General features: G+C 35.2%; 1 protein-coding gene across 6 annotated transcripts; it reads left to right on the top strand.

The window, feature by feature from the left end:
- Positions 1 to 453: 453 nt before the first annotated feature.
- On the top strand, positions 454 to 24773 carry LOC122002736 (uncharacterized ATP-dependent helicase C29A10.10c-like). Of its 6 annotated transcripts, XM_042558021.1 has the most exons (22): positions 454 to 693; positions 4858 to 5242; positions 5804 to 5920; positions 6057 to 6139; positions 6993 to 7139; positions 7256 to 7404; positions 7491 to 7621; positions 7777 to 7899; positions 8005 to 8078; positions 9077 to 9658; positions 9822 to 9933; positions 11334 to 11471; positions 15227 to 15550; positions 16673 to 16946; positions 17029 to 18227; positions 18302 to 18701; positions 18784 to 19706; positions 19800 to 19865; positions 19967 to 20092; positions 22928 to 23172; positions 23259 to 24024; positions 24112 to 24773. In XM_042558021.1, the coding sequence occupies exons 1-22, from the start codon at positions 560 to 562 to the stop codon at positions 24694 to 24696; spliced, it is 7083 nt and encodes a 2360-aa protein (XP_042413955.1). In that variant the 5' UTR covers positions 454 to 559; the 3' UTR covers positions 24697 to 24773. The 6 variants fall into 6 exon arrangements, with proteins under 6 accessions (XP_042413955.1, XP_042413954.1, XP_042413959.1 ...); XM_042558020.1 differs by having other exon boundaries at positions 23259 to 24773; XM_042558025.1 differs by lacking the exon at positions 24112 to 24773 and having other exon boundaries at positions 23360 to 23513.
- The last annotated feature ends 218 nt before the right edge of the window (positions 24774 to 24991 follow it).

The following is a 24991-nucleotide window of genomic DNA, read 5'->3' as shown; positions in this document are numbered from 1 at the left end:
TTGAGTTTGGGATGATCGATTCGATCTTATGAAAGTTTCTCACTGGTCATCAGGATAAATCGAGAAGTGCTCGCAGCGGGCAGTCCAGGAGCCCAACATCCTTTAGTTGCGTGCCCCATTTGAAGGAATTTTTTTTACAAATTTATCATAATTGGGGCTCGAACCGTAGATATTTGGATGATAACCGAGATACCCTACTACTGCACGATAACTCCGAGGACTAGATTTAATTAGAAAACTATAATGAGAAGAGAATTGAGTGCACCCTTTGATAATTATCAAAGTAAGATATACTTTATGGTCATTCGAAAATTTACATGCACTCGTAATTAAAACGGATTAATGTTCCAAACTATTTTAATTGTATTATTTTTAATTGATAAGATGAAATCCTTTTTAATTTCTACCATATGCTATATAAGCAAAATTATTTTTTCTCTTAATTTTATCTAAATTAAGTTCCTCAGCGTCTTGTCTCCCGAGACGGAGACGGCAATGGCGAAGGAGCGCTGACGAAACCCTAGTTCGATATCTGCAACGACTTGGTTCCGAAGAGGTAATGCCGCCTCTGGCCATGTCGAAGAAGGGTTGTATCCGACGGGAGCTCTTGGACCGGTGGAACGCAATCCAGGAAGAGGAGGACAATTCTTTGCCGTCCAGCGAACGGCGTGTCCTTCGAGTGAAGGAGGAATGGTTCGATATTCCTCTTTTCTCTTTCATTCTGCTTATCTTTTATTTCGATTCACTACTCGCTCCTATTACTTGGTTTTCTAGGTGGAGAATTTTCTCCGACGAGTCAGGTAGTAGTTTTTAGTATGATAGTTTAGGTGAATAAGTTCTTATGTTCGTTTGCGTCAATTCAGTTTATGGGATGTCCAGAAGCAATATCTCAGCACCTGGTTCTAGTTGAAACCGAGCCTTTTGCCTCTAATAGTTGTTAAACGGAAAACAAGTGAATTTGGTTCATATAATGATGCTTGGATAGAGTTATCTAGTTGAAACCGAGCCTTTTGTCTCTAAATAGTCGCTAGACAGAAAACAAGTGAAACGGCCCACAGAATGCTGCTTGGATTTAGTTTAAAATTTATTTTTCTGATTCTCCCTTGCTCACAAAAAGTTTTCAAATGCTTGTATTGTTCCTGAGATATTGGATTCTTTATTTGCAAAATTTGTCAGTTCTAGAGCGTGCCCCATCAATCATTTGGAAGTCTCCACTATTATGTATATAGAAACAGATCTCTATGATATTTATGTGTTATGAATACCAAGGGTCAAGTACCACAGGTGACGAATAACTAGCATTGATTAGGAGATGCTAGACCACCATATCTCGTTGGATCCATTGGCGGAAGAGAATCCATTTTTTTTTTTTTTGAGATTTAGAGTAAAATTATTTTGAATAAATTTGCTTGATTCCAATTATGGTTGCAAATCTTCTATGTTTATAAACATGGCAGACAAAATTATTTATTTGGACCAATTATAATAAAAATAAATTTGTATAAACTCAGATCATTTCTAATAATTGATCCATGGTGGACTAACTTTATATTAAAACTAATTAAAATAATAATATTAATATATACTAAGTCTAACCTGGGGTGCCAAAGACAAAACTGAGAAGCACATGAAGATTACTCCTCTATTCAAAAGCATTCTCACACTCAAGTATAATTTTGGAAATACTTTGGTGCATGAGTTGAAATCTCGTATCGTGCGGGACGAAATGATCAAAGTGAATCGTTTTGGTAAATCACTGAAACTTGATACCATTTGACACAATGTTCAAAATCTCTAGTTGTGCCATAGTTTTGATCTTTGATCGGAAAGACACTAATCCAATATTGTGTCGGTGCTTCGATGCATAGTGCCGGTGACAGATTGGAGGTTGAAGAAGGAAGGAGATGAAAGGAAGGAGACATTGTCTGTACTAGTGGTAATGAGTTTTGGTAATTTATTGGAATAATATGTTTCGACTATTTTGCCTGGCATGATATGCGATTTAAAACCATTCTTGGCATAGACAATGTCACCTTCCTATGCTTTATTTCCTTCTTTACCTCCAATCCACTAGCAACACCTTGTATTGAAACATCGGCATGATACTTGTTCCAATCAAAGACTAAAACTTTGGCATGGCTCGAAATTTTGAACTTTGCTTCGGTGTTTCAAAAATAAGTGATTTGGCTCATGATCTGGGTTTTGTGGTATTGGAGGCAATGATAATCTTGTCATGATGGTTTGATGGGGAAATTAATCTTGTCACGATGGGGATGGTGGTGAATTTCGCAAAGTAAGATTTGTGGGAGCCTTTTCTCTTTAGTGTGAGATACTGGGAAAGAGTAATGCTTGTTGTAGGTGTAGGGAGAAGGAACTAATGTATATTCTAGAAGTGAGTAGGACCCCAGTGCACAAAAGGGGATGTTTATTAGATTTTATGAGTACATGACAATTTTTTCCTTTGAGAGGGTTGATAAGGGGTGAGAGCAACTACTATGAACATATATTTAGTTTATATTTAGGGCTAGGGAAGAAGAGAATAGATGGTTTTTAAATGTATCGTAGCTCATGCGAGAGTTTTAGCCTTCAATTGGAATGATACAATCGTAGTATCATGCCATGCCATTACTTGACATGCTACAAAGAATGTTTAGATAAACTCACATGAATTACAATCATTCAATTATTTTCCACTTAACTTGTTTACCTTAAAATATAAGTCAACAACAATCAAAAAGCCAATTGGATTAAAGTTTACAAGAATATAACAAGCATGCCAATGAATAATTACTTCATAATTCCAAAATGACTGTATTAGTGATGTCAACCTTATATTTTTTAAGATTTGGTTTGCTGCTCCAATATATTTGGAACTAAATTTTGGACATATTTGTAAATACATCTCGGATAATCACTAGGAGTTAGACTTGAACTAACATAATCAAAATTGAAATAAACATATGTATACAGCATAGAAGCGCGGTCTTGCATTTTGATATCACTTCTCTTTGCTTCTGTTGGTGCTCCATTTTGTGGGTTCCCTTTTCCCTACTCTCTTTTTGACTGATAGTGACTTACACTTGAGTCTATGGTTTGGGTGAAGGGAAAGACACTTGTACAAAAAGAGGAGGAAAAGTGAGAGTTACAATTAAAGGGGACAACCTTGGTGTGATTTTATTTTTGTGGCAAAACTTGGAATTGATTGAGTTTGTCTAGTGATTTCTTCCTAGGTGATAGATGAATGCTTTGCCCTTGGCTTGCTTTGATACTATGATGTTTCTAACAATCAGGATTGGGTAGGCATGAGCTATGACAACTAGTATTCATTTAGATGTTGGAGAATCCTAGATCTCAGATCTCATTGATTTCTTTAAGGGAATCAATTTTGGATCTAGTTAGAAGATTTTTTTTATTGCACTTGATTGGTTCCATCATTTATGTAAACATTACTTACTTATAGCCACTCTTGTAAACTTGGTCTAACTCCTGTTACCTTGCTCTACAAATAGTTGATTTTGGACTCATGGTTAAAATATTGTTTCAGGCTAGGGTATTTGTACATGATCGAAACAACATCGTCTTGATGTTGTATCAACATGCTGAGTAAGGTTTAAAAGGCAATTATACATGTTATACGACTGGTCTATTACCTAGCATCTAGGTAGGGTCAAGCAGTCAATGTTAAAATAATACTAAGATAGAAGAGAAAGTTATATTAAATTAAAATTAACTAATATTGATTGATATATATCAACTATGTTCAACCCAAGTTTATAATTAGAAACGAATGTCCTAATTAATAAATAAACAGTAAAAACACAATAATTATGAAACATTTTATCTTGCACATTGCCACCAAATAAAACAACCTTACAATTTTGAAAACAAATTTAGAGATTCTATGTTTGCAGAGATTTAATGCTGAAAATGTGAAAAAAAAAAAATCAGAAGAGGGAGAACTCATATAAGACAAGGAAGAAAAGATGATCAGAAAATGACTCAGAATTAGTGTAGGTTTTTGACATAGGTGAAAAAGAAGAGGCGAAAATCACATGGAATGGGAGGTTTCACCAAACAATAAGTATTGCATGGGCTAACAGGGAAAATTAGGGTTACTTTCTAATATTAAATGAACCAACAATTTATTAAAAAATTCTTATGTCCTTAAAAATGCTTAGTCCATTTCGGTGGATGAAGCCATTTTTTAAAAGATTTGCTTAACAATTAGGCGAAGCTATCCCTTACCATAATTGCTTAGGCAGCCACCTTTTAAAACAATGCAAAATATACATACTGATGGCATCAATGAGGATTAAATTAAAGAGGACTGGGTGGTGAATGTTGGTATAACTTACTTTTTTGTGTTGTTTTCCAACTAATGACATTTTTTTTTTTATCACAAGACATGCAGTACAACTATTTTAAAATGGTTGTTTAGTTAGTTATAGGTATCTATAGATGCCAAACTACTTGCAATGCTAGTCCAATATGTTGCAGGGGTTTGTTACTGTTTGCACCTAGGTTAATGTGTGATCCTTTTGCTGTTATGTAGATGTAGCATTTGTGGTTGTATGCAAAAAGTAAGTTGCCCTGAGCTCATAAATGAACTACAGAGAACTGATGGAAGACTCCCATTGTGATTTTAAATCTTTACTCAAACCTGTAATTAGAAGTAATACCATTAAATTAATTCATGTTTGAGGTGTCTAAGTTTTTTGGTTGAGGAAATTTGGGTAGATTGCATTGGGGTGAGTTTATTGGGTACCGGTTAATTTTCTTTTAGCAACTTTTTGGGTTGCATGTACTATTTATTTTTAATGAGATCTCCTAATTGTCCAAGTTTGACTTGAATTCCAGGTTTTCAGATTCCTTCAACTTTTTGGTCAATTTACCAGAGGAAAAGCATATCTGGTGTGACTTCTCAGACCTAATGGTGCCTCTTTTGGAGACATTCCATAATTATTTCAAAGATGCAAATTGTGATTCACCACTCAAGATTTTGTGGAAGCGAGTTTCTCGAGAATTAGGTCACTGCACCCAATGTATATGTCAACATCATCATGCTCAAGAATATTACAATGTTGAGTACGAAACAGATACTGTTGATCCTCTACTGACTGTATTGCAATGCCTTGACGAAGAAAGGGTAACAGAGCATCTTAGAAATATTAATGCAAAAATTCGCTGCAAGGAATACAATCCAGAATCTCAGGGTGCAGAAATTGTTGGTGTGATGTTTGAAGTATGTTGTTTGTTACTCCATCCTCAATAGGTGCTTGTGGATTTATTGATTGCATGAATCAGGAATGTTCTTTATACCTTTCCTGTCCTTGTTTAGGGTGCAGAAATTGTTGGTGTGATGTTGAAGTATGTTGTTTGTTACTCCATCCTCAATAGGTGCTTGTGGATTTATTGATTTCAGGAATTTTCTTTATACCTTTCTTGTCCTTGTTTAGTCTTAGCGAAGTTTCATCCAAGAACAAAGTTTGCAATTGTTAACCAAAGAAAAGAGTTTGCATTGAGCTTTTATATAAATTAAATATCAAGCATAATTTATTTTTTTTCTCTCTTTTTATCCCCTAAATTTGATACAATGAGAAATGTGGTGCAAATTTTATCTTTGCATTAGTTTTTCTCAAGCAATGCTTATTATTTTGGATGACAAACTAATAAACTGATTTTATATGGATTTATGCATTTGAGTGTGTATTTGTTGTTATTTTGTATTTTGATCCATGATGTTTCTTAACAATTTTTTTGTTAATCATGAAATTTTATAACTTGCCATGTTTTCATTTTGCAGGTGCTAATGTTTCCTCTATTGTTGGACGACCAATTACTAGCCAATGAGTTTCAATTTTTTATTGAGGCAGTTGATGAGTCTCATGAAGTTACTCTCTCAAGCAATCAACAGTACCCAGTAATTTTCTTGTGGTCTCTATAATTCTGCTTTGCTACTTCATCATTTCTCTATTTACTAGCTGGACTTGGGACCTGTTTTCATCTCTTCTTTTTAGTTTCTCTTACTCTGATAGATGATTGTGTACATATAACAGGGGATTTATGCTCTACTTTTTCTTAAAAGTGGGAGAGCTCGAGCAGTTGGGTTTCGTTTGGCTGGATGCATGGGAAAGCTGAGGTAATTTTCCATATTGATTGTTTGGGATTCAATTCAAAATTTTCTATTGAGATGCTAAACTTGATAGATGGCTCTGTTTGCAGAGATTTAAGACTATATTAGGATAAGTGTGTATTTGCTTCCTTTATAGGTCATTATCTCATGTCAAAACTATTAGGCTTAACTAATGGAAACAGAAATGCTTCAGCTGATATTTATCCCTATGCGATTGACACAAAATATAAATAATAAAGGAAAGTTATCACATTTTCCTGTAAGCCAATGAAGCATGGTTAATAACAAAATGTAAAGAATCATAAACATAATTAGGAGCCTGGATATGCTAGCAGCATACAGATTTTTATATGGTCTATAAAAATACATATTTAGATTGCTGGTTTGCTCTTATCCAGTTATTCTGACAGAAGCATAAAAATATACTGTCTAGTCATCTTCTGGTATTCATGATGGCTATAGTATATGGAAGATTGGTATGCAAATATTATTAAATCCTTATCCCGTCTTTTATTTATTTCACAAACATATTTTAACTCTTTCCAACCTATTTCAGCTAAAAAAAACTTAATTTGTTGTATGCTCAAATGGTTTCATTATTATGTTTCCATACTGATTTGCAACTTCTTTTACAGGAAATCTCCGTCAGTTCTTTAATAAGAAATTCTCATTTAGTGCTTAGTATCGAAAGTTATGCATCACACTGCTGCTGTCCATTACCATTGCTGCTTGATACTACAAATAATTAGCCATAGGATCATTGCCAATTCTTTTTTGCAACAATAACTTTTCCATTCAAAATTTTACATGATTGGAAACAGAATCATGATTATAATATGTTTTACTATATCATTTTTAGGAGAGCAGCAGATCTAGAGTCTATCCAGGCTTTATTACGAAAGTATATTGGGTTTCTTGAAGCAGATGTTTTGCCATCAGTCTCAGATATGTTAAGGCCAAGAGTGCAGCATGAGCGCATAAATGTATGGAATGGCTTTAAAACATTGTATGTGATTTTTTTATTGGATGCTAAATTAAGCTTCCCCCTTATACGTTACATGCTTCATAAATTTATTTGCATGAATGGTCTTTATGTGGAATCATTTTCGCTTTTATTTGTAGGCTTGGCTTTCTTGAGGCAGAAGCCCTTGAAGATGGGATACTGGAGAAATATCCTATTTTCTTAAGTATAGTACTCAACCATGTTAGTGATGACACAGCTGAGTTCTCATTTGCTGTTGCTTGCCTTAGGACACTATTTGAAATGCTTGGTCAGTATTTTACTTGATTGTTGAATGTTAGAAAAGTTAGTAACTAGCATGAGACATGATTATGGTTCATTGCGTTTCATTTCTAGGATGTAAGTTATGGTTGAGAACAACACTGTCTCCCAGTATGATGCGCAACACTCTATTGGGACAATGCTTTCACACCCGCAATGAGAAAAGTCATAAAGAAATATTTGATCTTTTTCTACCTTTTCTACAGGTTTTTCATTAGCTTCTTTCTATTTGGTACTGTAAATATTTAATGTTCTTACTTTGATTGACAGCAGTCCTTTCTTATTTTAGTTCAATTTCTAAATTGTTCTTCATTTTATAGCTAATTCAACCATCTGATTTATGTTTAAATTCTTACTCCAGTCTCTTGAATCTTTGCAAGATGGAGAGTATGAAAAACAACGAAGGCATTTTCTTTATTTTCTTCTTCATCAAGTAACTCAGAGTAAAAACTTCAGCAATTTAATGAGAAAGAATTCTTGTAAGGTAGGATGATCTCTAGATTCACATGACTTTGATCAACATTGGTTCCTTACTGTATTGGTTTTAGTGATTCTATATTTGTGCTGCTTATTTCTCTATTTTATTCAGATTTCTCTTCTTATTGTACATCGTGGTTATATGCTGAATCCTCCATGCCCACCTTCTGAATGCGCTCACATGTGGTAAGCAATTGGCAAATTTGTGCTTTTGGTAATTGTTTCTTTCTGTGATAATTGTTTTAAATTTGCTATTTCCTTGACCTTGTACTATTTTTACGATTCTGTATTCTATGAAAACATCTGCTCTGTTTCTATAGTTATTTTCTAGTTATCTTTTAATTATCCAATGCTAAAGTTTTTGCTTCCCTGTTATCTTATTTTAATAATCAGTCATCTTAAAATTCTCATCTTTACTTTTATTCGTTTTACTTTCACAACCTAACATTAAATCATAAAGCATGAATAGTTGCCCTGATGGGCTGGCACAGTTGGTTCATGCAAGGGTGTTGTTGCCAATAGGTTTAGAGTCGATTCCTACTAGGTGCAGAATGCTCCGTTGGTTGCCTCAACCCTCATTGCATGCGCTGTTGTTACTGGGCGAAGCTCCTCGTAATTTACTTTCCTTCCAGACAATAGGGGTAACCCTAGAGGGGTTGCCGAGGTGACGGTTTCATATGCTGCCAATAAAGCATGAATACTTACCCCTACGGGTTGGTGCAATTGGCTTGCAATTGGTTCATGCAAAGGTATTACTGCTAATAGGCTTGGGGTGGATTCCTAGCGAGTGTGGAATGCCCCGCTGGTTGCCTCAACTCTCCTTGCATGCGCTCTTGTTGCCGGACGAAGCTCCCCGTGATTTATCTCCCATCCAGACAGTGAGGAAGCACCCTGGAGGGGCCGCCGATGTGACGGTTTCACCTTTGTTGCCAATAAAGCACGAATAGTTATGCTATAGTCTTGCACTCATCAATTAAAACTGCAAAGCTTTCCACATAGTACTGGATCCCATTTTGTGGGTTGCTAATAATGGCTCATGTTGGAACTGATGTCCTAACGGTTTTTGTATAGAATGCACAGTTTTGAGGAATACATTTTTATGTTCATCTCACCATTTTGTTTTCATTTTTGTATAATTTTACATGATCACCATCTGCTTGTTCACCATATCTTTTGTTTGGCAGGGGTCCCTCTTTGGTCAACTCATTGATGGATTCATCTCTGCATTCCTCTTTGCGTCAGCCAGCATTTGATCTAATCAATACCATAATAGTTTCTGATGCTTCTGCTTTGGTTTCCTTGAAACTGAAGAATAGAACTTCAACTTGTCAATCAAGTACCCACCAAGTTTTTGTTGTTGATGAGGATGAACAACTATTTTCTCATGATGTTGAAGAGAAGGATGATAACTGTTGGAGTGAATTTAGCACCCAAAACAAACTTACCTCTTTTGAATGTACAGAATGGGCCTGTATCCCAATGTTATGGTTCGAAGTTCTAATTAAAATAGAACCCTCTATGCTTCCTATATCCTTTTCCAAGGCTGTTTTCTGGGCTTTGTCTCACATATCATTATTGGAGTTTGCCTCTATGATGGAATTATCATCCTCCATTGAAGAATGGTTGTCAGTAAATGCTAGAGAAATTTCATCATCTTTTGGTTGGGAAATTCCTACTGGAACAGATGATGGTGGTGATGGGAAGGAATGTAGAAACTCTGTCAGGGCTTCATCTAGGACATTGGTTTTAACAAAAACACTCAAAAGGTATATCAATGTTCTTCTGATAAGAGATCCATGCATTTCTTAACAGTTTGATTAGTTGATGATACAATGTTTCATGTGATATGGGTGTGTGTCAACAATAATTTTCTTTACCTCCTTGCTATTCTCTATCATAAACACTAACTGATCTCTGACACTTGATTAGGTTTGCTGCCCATTTTGTATTGCAAGTAGAGCGACATGAACTTCATAAGCAGTGGACTTGGATGCCAAAAATGGCTGAGAGCTTGATACTTTTGATTATAAATCCGGATGATGTAAGGGTTCCAATTTTATTTTAATTTCGTGAAGTATTTTTATTCATTGTGGTAGAGATGCATTCTAGTATTGGTGGGAGAGAATCATACTAGTTCTATGCTGGCATGTTATGTTGGTCAGCACTGATATACATATAAAGAGTGACTTGTAAAAGAATCCATGCTAGCTGCTAAACAATGGACATAAAGAATTGGAGATGACTGAGCACCAGGAATGCTGGCTTTCTTCCATGATGTAAAACTGAATAAATGTAATGTGGTTTCAATGATAAAAAAATTGATGGAATAATTAAGATGAGTCGACATAAAATTTTTATAAGAGACATCTTGGTCTATTATTTAATAAAAAGAGATAGTGACGAAGATATGATAGTTTGTTTTGTGAGATTGTTGAAAGAAAACTTTTAAGACTGGTACAACCCACCATACTTAATAAATTGAAGTGTTCGACTACTAAAGCAATATGCACAAAATATTAATTTAGTAGAGATAAAAATGCTATGATAGAAATGGAATTCTGGAAACGATAAAATAGAAGAATACTAATATCCAAGAACAATTTTATATTTCCATATTAAATATGACAAAATGGACTAAGATGCTATAGACATGTTTAGATGATTAATAGATTCTATAGTTACAAGAATTGAAGCTATAAGTGGGAGGTCTAATGATAGAGGAAGATCAAAGACATTATTTGTTGATTGAATAAAAATAATTTAATTGCTTTTGCATGGAGTTTAATGGAGGATAATATCTATGTGCCTGATCTAAAATAGTTGGGGCCATCATTTGAAATCTCATACGATATTCGACAAAATTTGGCATGCTATAACACATGCCATTATGAATTGAAATAATATTTGTTAATTTTTTTGTAGTTTGTGTTCATACAAAAACAATGCCAAATTGTACCATTGTAGATGGACACAAATTGTCTTTCTTATTCTTTTTCTTTATTCACTTCCTCCTTCCACCTCTAATTTGCTATTGGCACCATATTTTGGAATGCTAACATGGCACCAAAATAATATCATTTGAGTCAAAGATCAAAACTCTAGCACAATACGCTTCAATACAATTCAAGATTTTGAACCTTGGTTGGAACAAATAAAACTAGTTGATAACCATTTCTGTGCCATATGTTGCTTGACCTAGCTCCTAACTCGGCACCAAAATAAGCTAGTAGAGTTGAGAAGGAAGAAGAAATGGAAGTGCATAATTCTCGTATGTTGTTATTATCTACGTTCTAGATCCATCTAATCTTTATCATCCTCCCCAAGCTGTATTTTTCTTAATTATTTGAGGTTGGCTGCATGCAATATCAAAATATATGGTGATTTTAATATAATATATTTTTTGAAGGCATATCCTTAAATTATTTTCATCCTTTTGGTTAGGGTATAAGACAAGTCGATAGAGTTATATTGGAACATGTTTCAAGGACTCGAGGTTTGACTTCAGGGCTTCAGTTTCTTTGCTCTAGTGCTACTTCTATGTCTGCTATCTTTTCCGGGTTGAGATTTGTGTTGCAACAGGTAGGCTTTGAATTGACATGGTTTTTTGGCATAATACTCAGAGACCTGCTTCAATTGACAGGCCCCATCTATATTTATGAGTAGAATTTGTTTTTTGTGGTCCTTATGCAACTTTCAGTTGGCAATCTGGCATTTCAATTATATACAATACATTACAGTAATTATGCACTAAGCTCCTTTTCTAATGTATTAGAAATAAATTTGTCACATCAACTTGCAATGTGTTATTGATCTGGCAATACATCAAAAATGTTATTTCAATGTCTAATATGTATCTAATCATTGAAAATATTAGTGATACTGTCGCACCAATAGTAAAACTTTTTGTCAATTTGTTATGCATTATAGTTGCAATTTATCAATTGAAAAAAACTTCACCTTGGTATGGTATTTTTTGATCAATCTCTTTGAAATCAGTTGTCATACTACTGCGTTTCCTATGGACGACCACAATCAAATAAAATGAATGGTGACCTTGGTTTCTTCATGTTTTCTTATTGTTGGGCGATTGTGGACTTGCTATTTTTCAGATAATGGATAGTCCACATCCATATTGTTGACATTTTGCTTGCAAGAGTTGGGTTTGCTTCACAACTAACTTGGATCAAGAACTGAGAAATATCTCTTAAGACTTACTTTAAGCATGCAAATTTATATCAATAAGTTGATAGAAAATTTACTAGCTTTGTATTGTCTTATTTTTCATATTCAATGTCAAGGAAAGTTGAGTGTTATTTACTCATTATTATGATGCTTTCATTTGAAGGGGAGCCTTAGCGCAACGGTAAAGTTGTTGCCATGTGACCAAAAGGTCACGGGCTCGAATCCTGGAAACAATCTCTTGCAAAAAGTAGGGTAAGACTGCATTCAATGGATCCTTCCCCGGGACCTGCCATGGCGGGAGCTTCGTGCGCCGGGTTGCCCTTTATTATGATGCTTTCATTTCTTCCTTTGAAGATTGTATTATACCAGTCACAAACCCCTGATGCACATAATAGATAGTTTAGAACTCCCATGTCTTGTTTACTTTGGAGCATGGATGAAGGAAAGAATTGATCGGTTACTTAAAACTTTGTTTCGCCCAATTTTGGGTGGATTAAAAAAGGGGGAAAAAATAATTTGACGACAGATTATGAATCCATCCATGGATCATTTTTTTCTTCATATTTTTGTCCACCCGAAATTGGGTTGAATTGAGTTTCCATCCTTCTCGCAGCAACTCTAATATTTTTTTGCCCACCTCAAATTAGCCAGAATGGAGTTTTCATCCTTCTCACAGCAACTCCCTGGATGAACTCAAGTAACCAACATCCATCATTTACAACATTAACGATGAAATAACGGGTGTGAGCTTGCGACCGAGCCATGATTCGTAGCAATGGAGTTTGCAAGCAGACAACTTGGTTGCGATTCATGATTGCGCCTCAATGACCAAGCCATCTGGTTGTGGTTCATGGCTCTGGTGGTCGCAATTCTTAGTTTTAGAGGTTGCGAGCTCACGGCCAGATCATTGCAAGATCCGTTTGGCCATGAGTTGCGATTGCTGACCGTGGTTGTCATGAGACCTATCTTCCATTCTTTGTTTTCCTTCTCGTGTTCCTCTTTTTCTTCCCATCTTTTCCTCTTCTTTCTCTTCCTTTACTATGGTGTTAATTTTTGCCTGTGATTACTCTCCCTCCACTATATACACTTCAAAGTAAATAAAGCATTAGTTAACAACAACAATGACCAATCCTTATTTCACTAAGTGGACTTGGCTATATAGATCCTCTTATGCCATTGTGCTCTATCCTGTACTATATTATCTATACTTAGATAATTTTTTTTCTTGTTTTATTGTTGCTAATCAAGTCTTCTTTTCCTTCATCTTCCTTGGTCAATGTGCGTATTTGTTATAGTTTTACATCACCTAATTGAAGCATTTAATGGTCACCACATGTCCATATCATCTTAAACGCTTCTCTCAGAGTGCTCCCTCAATAGTTGTCACCCTGACTTTCTCTCTAATATTCTTATTTCTTATCCCGTCTATCCTCATATGTTTGAATATCCATTTTAATATCCTCATTCTTGCGACTTATCTTCTGCTCATGTGCTCACTTCAAAACCCAACATTCAACTCCGTATAACATAGTGCAGTTTTGTAAAACTTTCTTTTAATCTTTAGAGGTATCTTATGATCACAAAGAACACCTAACGCCTGCCTCTATTTCAACTATTATGCTTGTGTTCTATGTAAAATGTCTCTATCAGCCCCTCCATTCTTTTTGCAAAAACGATTATAGATACTTAAAGCTCTTAGTTATAAGTAACTCATCATCTCCTATCCTAATAATTTCGCTGTCTAATACTACAATTTCCCTATGATAGTCAAATTAAATGTATTTAGTATGCATACATGATTAGGCATAGTAACTAAAAATTGAATACACATAATGACACTAATCTCATAGGAACTAAATACAGTGAGGAAGTCTTCATCTTGTTTCTTTAGAAGATCTACTAATAGTTTTGTGCATGGAAAGCTACGATGTTAAGTGAAGGCTAGCAAAATGCTTCAATGAGTGAACCATTATTCATTTAGAGAGTTAGCAAGCAAATTTCTTCTATCAAAACATTTTCTTTCATTCACAATTAGCAGTCTTCAGCTTGAGAAGGGGTGTGGCACCTGACTGTTCTGTACATAGACAGGCTGAACCAGCTGGCACCTGTCTGAACTACCAAATTTAGGATGGGTCAACTTCTGATTCCCTGTTGCACTGGTCTATATCATGTGGTGGTGTCAAAGTCAACTTTAGTAGTAAAGGTACCTCGAGTAGTTGTGAAAGGAGAAGTCTAGTTCTGAATTAGTCTTTCTTGTGATTTTCTATTTTTAAGTAGAAGAGATGAAAGGTGATTCTCCATCGTGCCAAGCAAAGAGGCCAAGGATGGCATCTCAGTGTCACTACTCTTCTTAGTGATTCTCCATCTGTGGGCTCTCTTCAAACCTCCAGATGACATCTTAGTTTACCTTGAGTGTTTGTAGAAATCAAACTAATTATCCTGTCCAAGATACATCATCTACAAATAGTTGCAACCCATTATCTTTTCGATGCATGATCAAACAACCAGTTTTCCAATTTTGTTTTGAAGTAATGCTATCTTTGATTATGTGAATCTGATGCATTTCAAGAATAATTCGATTTATACCATTTGATAATTTGAGTTAATTTCAGGGTTTGAACTTCTTTAGTCACATTTTTTTTATGGTATTCATTTTCTTTGGTAGCTGCAGTAGAGGATAAAATTATGCAAAATAAGTTAAGATGGTATAGACATTAAAAAATGATCAATAAACATAGATACACTGATTGAATCAACTAGTTGTTAAGGCTATGTTTGGTGAGGGGTAATCTACCTTGTAATGCTAATATAATGTAATCTGAATTACAAAAGGCCAACAACATGTAATAAAGTTTTGTAATCTGAATTACAAGACTAACAACATGTAATCCAATTACATTCCAAGCCCAATTACATTACAAGCTTGATTACATTACCCCTAATCAAACATAGCCTAACGGTTGAGGGAGACCAACACAACTGGTCAATGTATTAAACATTTGAAATTATATTGACTATTATAGTATTTATCACAATGAGATGGTGCTATATATCATGTTTGACAACTTAAATTTATGCTTTTAGTACCTTTTTTACCCTCAAAAGTTCAAAAATCTTTCAATTTATACAAACAATGTGTATACTGATCTCAGGTCTTAACTGATTCACTTGTTGAAAACTTTCATAATCTTCATCACCTCTTTTTCATCATCCGCAAACTTTTAAAGGAAGTAGTTACCGCCAATCTAATATCATTTAAAGAGGATTTCAAATCTGAAAATCATGCATTTCATGGGGGTTTTTTGCATCAACCATGCTTTGAAGATTTGCCAGACACATCTGATGGAAACTCAGGTACCATAGTTGATATGAAATCCTGGGAGAAATTTTGTTGCTCTTTATCAGCAGTTGTATGGCCATCAATTGTCAAATGCTTAAAGAATGGGAAGGAATTAATCAATTCCAAATCTTGTCAGGTACTATTCTTCAATTTTGTTGTTACATTTCATAGTCCTAACTTGTTTGACCTTTTCAATTATTTGTTAGTTAGATTTGACAATGACACATTGTTTGCTTTTTGATGGTTTTGCATTTTGCATTCATGTTTCCAAGTGTCGATTGGTATCAGTTGGCATGGACGAACTGTATTGTTTTTGGATGCAGACAGGGACCTAATATGACTGCACAAATAAATGTCACCATCTTTCTTACGCCAACACAATTTTTATGGTATTGATTAGGACTGCCTGCCCCTACTAGTACCATCCAGAATTGATCAACACAAAAAGATTCTCTTCTCCTATGACTCATCCTTTAATTATGTTTGTCAATCATGAGAAGAGATGAAACAATAATGATAAGGGAGGGTAAGAGAAGCACTGATGGATGATACCAGTTCGGATATTAAGATTCTTTTCTTATGATTCCTTTGATTTGGTCTATTGATCATAAGGGAGGAAATGAAACACTAAAAAGAGAGGGGAGGGGAAGAGATGTATGAATCAGAACACTCCCAGTAGAAAAGAGGTCAGAGTTAGAGAAATCAAGATGTACCTATAACTGTTTCAGTTTCAATTGTTTGTGCATGTCCAATTTCCAGTATTTAACCTATATATATTTATATATTTAGAGAAATCAATCCCAATACCATTTGCTTTGGGAGTCTTATTTAACATGGTTTTGGAAAATTATGCAATTGATCTATATGAAACCACAAGAACTAATTCCCCCATTTGATGCATGAATGCTTATTTTGATATTAAGAAGGTATAATCATTAGTTGAAATGCTTATTATATTTTTGGAGCTTATTTCTCTAAAATCTTAATTAAATTAACTTGTAGTAAACTATATTTGTAGATAAGCTAAGTGGAAGGGAATTGTAGAATTAAAACTCATTTGAATAGATCATAGAACACGTTTTGAAGTATGCCTTAGCATGCCCTGGTATCATCATGACGGGATATTGAAATTGTATAGTTCCGGATGGATACTGAATAAACCTGGTTTTAATTGACTGCTTTTTACTCCCGAGTCCCTTTGGCTCATTGAGGATATTTTTTATCCATTCAATAATTTTCATATGTCATGTTATTGCAGATGACAAGTGTACGGTTGCTCGAGGCACTGCCTGCTGTTTTTGAAAGCCTCAGTTTTTCTTCACCTGAGTTGTCTGGCAATCTAGCATGCCTAACGTATGATATCCTTGATCCTAAGTGGCTGTCTGATTTGGTGGAATGGGGGAGATCGTCTCTTATTGTTGTTAGTAGGCATTGGAAGCAGTGCACACTTACGCTTCTCAACCACTTAAAAAATTCACGGACTCTTAGGATATCATGCAATCTAGATGTCATTCAAGAAATTATGTTACAGGGTTAGATTTATCAGTTGGTTTTTGTTTTGTATCACTTTGCTTTTGGTTCATTTTTAATTATGTGTTTGTTCTTGCATTCTAGCCACTGTGCCGATTGATAACCTTAAAGAGAGAGTTCGTCAACTCAAGATATCACTTACTCAAGAAGCATCAGAAAATAAAGTGCAAAGGGGAATGCTATTGTTTTCTGAGCCTTTCCGTGAGAAGCAAACTGTTCCCAAGACTTGTTTATATGATGATCATGTTAGTGCTGGGGTGACCTTGCTTCAGTCAGCTAAGAATGAAAACGTTATTGTACTTTCAGATGATGAAATAGAAGAAACAGTTTCTCCTGACTTTATTGGCATAGGGAACTCATCAGATCACCATAAGCAGACGGATACTACTTTGCCAAGTGACAATCTTCAGAATTTTTCTTCAAAAATATCTCCTACGAACACTCAGCTCTCTTCTCATAATATACCACTGAATGATGCGTTTAGTGGTAATATGGTTTCATCAGAGTCGTCCACCTCTGCAAGCACACCTTTGATTCCTTTAAAGAACTTAGGAGCAGATAAAGAAATAACTAAGTCATCTAATACAAGCGAGGACATTTCATCTGTTAGGAAAGACAAGTCAGTTAGCCAAGCAAAAATGCCATCTGCTAAAAAAATTTCCTTATTAAAAGAAAAGGATGCTGTTGCTATCAAAGAGTTGATACGTGAAGATGATGATATACTAGAACATGCACTTAATAGACCTACACATTCTAAATTGTTTCCAACAAAGCAAAGCATATCTGTACCTAGAAGGCAAGTTGTACCACTTCAATTGCCAACTAAAAACAAAGTAGGTTTTCTTAATAGAAAAGAATCTGGGATCAGAAGGCTTAAACCTCCTAAACTAGATGACTGGTATCGACCCATCTTAGAGTTAGACTATTTTTCCCTTGTGGGTTTGACCTCTGGCATTGATGATGGAAAATCTTCAACTAGACTAAAAAAAGTTCCTTTATGTTTTGAGTCATCAAGCCATTATGTGCAGATTTTCCGGCCATTGGTATTGGAAGAGTTCAAAGCTCAATTACATAACGCACGCTTAGAGACTTCTACAGAAGATATGTGCTGTAACAACTTAAGTATAGTTTCAGTTGAAAGGGTGGATGATTTTCATCTGATTCGTGGCTGTCTTGATTCAACTCAAAGTGTCGCATCAAGAATGTGCACAGAAAATGATTTGGTTTTGCTTACAAAGGAACCTTTGCAAAATTGTGCTCAGAATGTGCATGTACTGGGAAAGGTATTGTTATGATTTGATCTTTTACTCAAAACTAATTGAGTGTCTTACAGTGTTATCATATGTTGTTTTTTTAGGTGGAGAGGCGTGAAAAAAATGACAAAAGTTATTCAATAGTTCTTGTTATCAGGCTATATCTTCCAAATGGTTCTTCAAGATTCAACAAAGTGAGAAGACTGCTCATTGAACGAAGTAAATGGTTTTTAAGTAGGCTAATGAGTATCACTCCCCAACTTCGAGAATTTCAAGCCCTGTCCTCACTTAATGACATCCCTGTTCTTCCAATCATCTTAAATCCTTTGAATCATGCTGCTGGATATTTGGGATCTAAAAAGTTTTTGGAAAAACTTTCTCACTCCTTGCAGAAGATCTTGATATCATCATATAATGATAGTCAGCTTCAAGCTATAAGCTTTGCCATCGGATCATCTGAGTCCAAGGAAAACTTTGAATTTTCTCTCATTCAGGGTCCTCCAGGTTTGTAAATTTCACCTCTGATGATGTTGATAAGGTTTCTCATAGATTTTTTGCACAATCTTAAACTTATTTTATGTTGCAGGAACTGGCAAAACTAAAACCATTGTTGCCATAGTGAGTGCGTGGCTTGCTTTACCTAAGAACTATTGCTCCAGAATATCAAGCATGCGTTCAGTGTCAACTAGTAATGAATCTCACCAGAAAAAAACGCCTATCAGTCAGTCTGCTGCAGTTGCAAAAGCTTGGCAGGATGCTGCCTTTGCTAAACAATTAATTAATAATGCAGAAAATGATTCCTCTGCACCAACTGAACGATCTCCAAGGGGGAGAATACTTGTCTGTGCCCAATCAAATGCTGCAGTCGATGAATTGGTATCAAGAATCAGTGAGGGACTTTATGGAAATGATGGGAAGGCCTATAGACCATATCTAGTGCGCGTTGGAAATTTAAAAACAGTTCACCCTAGTTCTCTACCCTTCTTCATTGATACACTTGTTGATCGACAACTTGTAGAAGAAATGAACAACCAAACTGGAGGCAAAAATGATAATATTGTAGAAGCTTCGAGTTCACTTCGTGCAAAACTGGAAAAGATTGTAGACAATATCCGATACTATGAATCTAAACGTGCTAAAATTGAAGAAAATGAATTGAACACCAATGATTTGAATGTTGATAAATCTTTAAAAAAAATAGATTCATTAGAGATGTCTGATGCAGCAATTGGTGCCAAGCTCAATATGTTGTACGGGCAGAAGAAAGCAATCTGTGCAGATCTCGCTGCTGCTCATACTCGAGAAAAGAAAGTTTCTGAAGAGAGTTGGTCTCTCAAGCGGAAAATTCGAAAATCTATCCTTAAGGAAGCAGAAATTGTGGTAACAACCCTTAGTGGATGTGGTGGTGATATATATGGTGTGTGCTCTGAATCTGCTTCTAACAATAGATTTGGAGTTCACTCTGAACACAACTTGTTTGATGCTGTTATTATTGACGAGGCAGCTCAAGTATGTTTATAGTGTTTGAGCATTATTATTAATTTTCTTCAATATAACATGGCTGAACAATATTATGTGAAAACTTATTGAATTTTACTACAGGCTCTTGAACCTGCAACATTAATTCCTCTTCAGCTACTCAAGTCCAAAGGAACCAAGTGTATAATGGTAACTATGTTAATCATGTCCTGCATAGTTAGTGCTATATAATTTTCACTGTAATAGAGTATCAATCAGACTTGTAGCTTAATTAATGGGCTTTTTTGAAGGTGGGTGATCCCAAGCAGCTTCCTGCTACTGTATTCTCTGATGTAGCCAGCAAATTTCTGTATGAGTGCAGTATGTTTGAGCGGCTGCAAAGGGCTGGTCACCCAGTGATAATGCTTAATGAACAGGTAATTAGGCTATAGGTTGATGAAATTCCACATAGATTCAAGTTGGAAAGGAACAACAAGGGAAAAGAGGCTAGAGAAAAAAACTTCATAGTAAAACAATTGCAAAATGTTTATAGATGAGAGGAAAATTTAAATTTCATAATTTTATTGGTTAAAAATATATTAAAAATAACAAATTTAAAGAAAATAATTTTGAATTTTTTAAAGTCTACTGCACATGATAGTGTGATTTCTGCCCAATTTAAACAAAAACTATAGATGAAAAGTGAAGAAGATATTTTTCAGTCCTTTTCTTTCTTTCCTCTTTTTTGCTCCTTTTTTTTTTTGCTAAAGGAAACTAAAAGAAATACAACTTTGGAAATCTTTGTCACCTTATTTCGTTCTAAGTTTTATTCATTAATTAATATAGATGACACCAAAGTGTTGTATGTTTTGATAAGAGATTTTTGAGATCTTAATCTTTGTGTGCATTTATGAAAGAATGTAATTTCAAGGACTATGTTAATCATCATGATCATCATCAATCTGATTTTGATTTAACTATTTTCTGTTTACCATCATCAATCTTTTTATTATCTTTTGAATTTTCATTTGGTTCATATTATTTCACCTTCTTGAATTCAAATAAATAAATTGGGTTTACTTTTTCAAGTTCAATCATTAGTTTTAGAACAGAATTTTTTTGATAACCCATGTTTTTGAAACTGTTACTTTTGGAGGTAGAAAATAATTCTTTTTCACTTTTCTAATATTTTTTTTTGAGTTCTTTATGTATGGGTTCAAGAGAAGGAAGTTGGGGTTGAGGCAGGACCAAAAGGAAATTCTGTTTTCGTTCTTCAAATTGTTACATTAGTTTTTTCATTGGATCTCATGAGATCATAGTTTAGATCTTTACCAAGGTCTTAAACTGACAGGAACTAGAATGTTTAACATGAAGACCATTTGTTAACCAATGTTGAGGAAATTATTTTTTTAATTATATTGACTAACATTTTCTTTTATCTCTTTCTATTTTAAACCTTCCACTCCAGTAGAGTCAATTTTTCAACCAATGAAATTTATTTATTATCTTTCAATATGGCTTAGGAGTCTATCTCATCTGTTTGAGGTACAAGTATGTATTTTATTTTTCTAGTAACTTTATATCCATCTTTAAATTTTCATCTTTGTTATATTAGTTTTTTCGTATGTGTTGCTTCTTAATAGCTTCCACTTTGTTCCATAAATATGAGTTATTGTTCCACATTCTTATAATTATTTTCGGCCTAATGGGCACACAATAATTACAAAAGTTTTGAAGAAGCTTCTCTCCATTTTGAGTGCCTATTATTTATACTAGTAATAATGCCTTCATCAATATCTTCTAGCTGATTTTTTTTGTTTTTGTTTTTTTCGGCCCAATGGGCACACAACAATCACAAAAGATTTGAAGAAGCTTATCTCCATTTCGACTATCTATTATTTGTTCTCATAATAATTTTTCCATCAATATCTCCTTGTACGAGGGGGAGCCTTTGCGCAACGATAAAGTTGCTGCCATGTGACCAAAAGGTCATGAGTTCGAATTTTGGAAATAGTCTCTTGCAAAAAGTAAAGGCTGCGTACAATGGATCCTTCCCCGGGACCCCGCATGGCGGGAACTTCGTGCACTGGGCTGCCTTTTTTTTTTTCAATATCTCCTTGTACAATATATCCAATATATTTAAAACTCTTAACACAACTTGTATACCTATCTTAACTATTGCATCGTTTTTTGCTATTGCTCAAATTGCATTTCATACATTCATTTTTTTTTATCAACATCTTAATTTTTTTTTGACTTTCTAAAGGGTTTTGTTTGCCCACAAGTAAAGATTTGAGTTTGATCTATTTACATGATTTCGAATTAATACAATATCATCTATAATTGAAAAATATACTTGAGGTTTATTTATTAATATGATTGGTTTGTTCATCTAGTAGTCATGCAAAAACATAAGGGCATAGGATTGACCCTTTGATGAGAACCCATAGCTATAGCATATAGAAAGAGAATTGAGTAAAAAATCTCATGTCACTACTATTTATTATAGCTCATCAAGAGAACTAGAAGTATTCATGATTCTTAGACAATTTTTTAGCCATATATCTATCACATGTGTGTGTGTAAGTTAATACAACTAAATCTTTGCCCCTAGCCCCTAGGGCGTAGCGTAGATGGTGGGTGCATGACATTTCTAGCGTAATAGCTAGGGGTCGATTCTCAGAAACTGACAACCTGGGGTTTACCTACCATGTGCCCAGCGCCTATGTATCTGCATTTACCTCCCTCCATATCCGTGGGGTTGGTACTAGGAGGACCGTTAAGATAGCGGATCTGCCTTCTGGTTTTTTTATGGATGTACTTTCTCCATTGGGCTCGATTCCCTACTATACTTTCATCTATATTTAAATGAATTTTATCCTATTTTATTGTTATTAACCAAGTCTTCTTTGGTCTTTCTCTTCCGCGAATTTTGACTTGGAGTATTACACCGCGGCTTTTAAATGAATGATAACTTTGTATTTGACTTTGTAATGATATGCATGTTGTGGAGTTATTTTGTGTAGCACGTTTCCTTTTTTGGTTTAGTTGATTGATGTCACTTTTTTACATAGATATCCACCACTAGGTGTAAGTTGATTGAGAATATATATTATTTAATAAAGTAAACATCCTTGTTGAATTTGGTGCTACCAGCAAGAAAGTTGAAGATCCAATTTGATACCTTTTTGTATAAGAAAATAGTTTAACTACAACTTTCAGTGGTCATAGCTGTTCAATTTACTTAATATTATATTTCCATTTCTATGTAGCATCGAATGCATCCTGAGATATGCAGATTTCCTTCGATGCACTTTTATGAAAGTAAGTTACTGAATGGTGCTAAGGTGGCAGATAGGTCAGCTTTGTTCCATGAGAACAATTATCTTAGCCCGTACATGTTCTTTGATATTGCTGATGGTCACGAGCATCATGGTAAAAATTCTAGTTCTGTATCCCTATTTAATGAGGCTGAGGCTGAGGCAGCTGTTGATATATTGAAGTTCTTAAATAAAAGGTAAGCATGACTTTTCTGCTTGGGAAGATCCATGAAATTGTGCTGCTACTGTGCAATACTTATCATTATTCTGGTTACTATCTTAGATACCCATTTGAATTTACCTCTCGAAGAATTGGGGTTGTAACACCTTATCGGAGTCAACTTTCACTATTACGTTCACGGTTTTCCTCTGTGTTTGGAGCAGAACAAATATCTGACATGGAATTCAACACTGTTGATGGTTTTCAAGGGCGTGAAGTGGATATCTTGGTACTCTCAACTGTTAGGGCTTCTGGTTCTAGTGCTGAAACACCAAAATCTAGTTCCAACGGTATTGGATTTGTTGCAGATGTCAGGCGCATGAATGTTGCTTTAACAAGAGCCAAATTCTCTTTGTGGGTAGTTGGCAATGCCAGGACATTGCAAACAAATGTCAACTGGGCTGCTATGATCGAGAACTCCAAAGAAAGGAATTTGTTCATTTCAGTTACCAGGCCATATAGCTCAATCTTTACTAAGGCTGTGTCTTCATCTCACAAAAGTAGCCATTCTAAGTTGGATTTGGATTCCAGACACCATAATAACACTGAAAGAGGGAAAAATGCTGAGCGTGGAAACAAATTTGTGAGGTTCCGTACTAAAACTGGTGACGAATTAAAGCACAGTATTAGCACAAACAATGAGCCAAGCAGGGGCACCGTCCATAGCAGTTCATCAAATTCCATTGGCCCACACAAGTTGGGAAGCAGTTCTTTACTATCACCGGTGCAAGCATATGAATACCCCAAGAATATTGTTTCCAGAGAAGCTTCTAGGAGTGAAAGAAAGCCTGTGAAGCAATGCGAAGATTCAGCTGATTTTGAAAATAGTGTAAGAAAACATTCAAGTTGTGCTATACTTGAAGATAAATCTATACATTTGGAACAGAATTCTAATATTGGTTCTCTGGTAGAAAAGGCAAAAACTGCTCGGAGAGTTTCTGAAATCCCAAGGTGTAATACTCCAAGTCAAAATTCAGTTTCCCTGGCTTCAAATGAATCGAGTCAGGTTCAGGGTAGCACCCATATAGCAGATCCTGGTTCTCTGATGATAGAGCCAAAAACAGCTCGGAGATTTTCCGAAACTCCTAGGTGTAATACTTCAAGTCCAGATGCAGTTTCCCTGGCTTCAAATGAATCGAGTCAGGGGCAGGGTAGACGTAAGAAAGCAGATCCTGGTTCACTGATGAAAAAGGCAAAAACTGCTAGGAGATTTTCTGAAAATCCCAGGTGTAATACTTCGAGTCAAAGTTCAAGTTGCCCAGCTTCAAATGGATCGAGTCCAGGTAGCAGTAAGATATCAGATAGTAAACCTTGTGTTGTACAAGAACCTAAAGATTTGATTGCGAGGAGGAAGCGACAGAGGGCAGATGTTGAAGCTCTGCTGTCTTCAGCTCTTATATCTTCAAAGAAACCTGGTGCATCGTCAAAGCCGACTTCTCCTGTGGAGAATTCTTATTCAAATACAACTAGAAAACGGATCACTAAATCAGACATAGTGTAGATGCCTTGCACGTAAGTGTTATGAAAATTCACAGCTTATTATAAAAAGCACCAGTTTTCTCGCCTTCTTTTTTTTTACTCTACCCTCTGCTCTTTCATCTTTTTTGTTTCCTTTTTCGTTTGGTTGCAAATCGGAGCATTTCTAAGCTCTCCGATATTTGCTATATGAATTTATCACTTTTAGCAGGTTTGGTTTTTCAATTACCAAATATACTAGACCATTACTGTTTATTAGTTCTGGGAAGATGAGGGGCAGGTATGTATTCTCATCGGACGAAAAGGCAAGCACATATTCC

This window comes from Zingiber officinale, chromosome 7A (genome assembly GCF_018446385.1).
Source record: "Zingiber officinale cultivar Zhangliang chromosome 7A, Zo_v1.1, whole genome shotgun sequence".
NCBI classification, from domain to species: Eukaryota; Viridiplantae; Streptophyta; class Magnoliopsida; order Zingiberales; family Zingiberaceae; genus Zingiber; species Zingiber officinale.
This window is presented reverse-complemented; position numbering and strand designations above follow the sequence as displayed.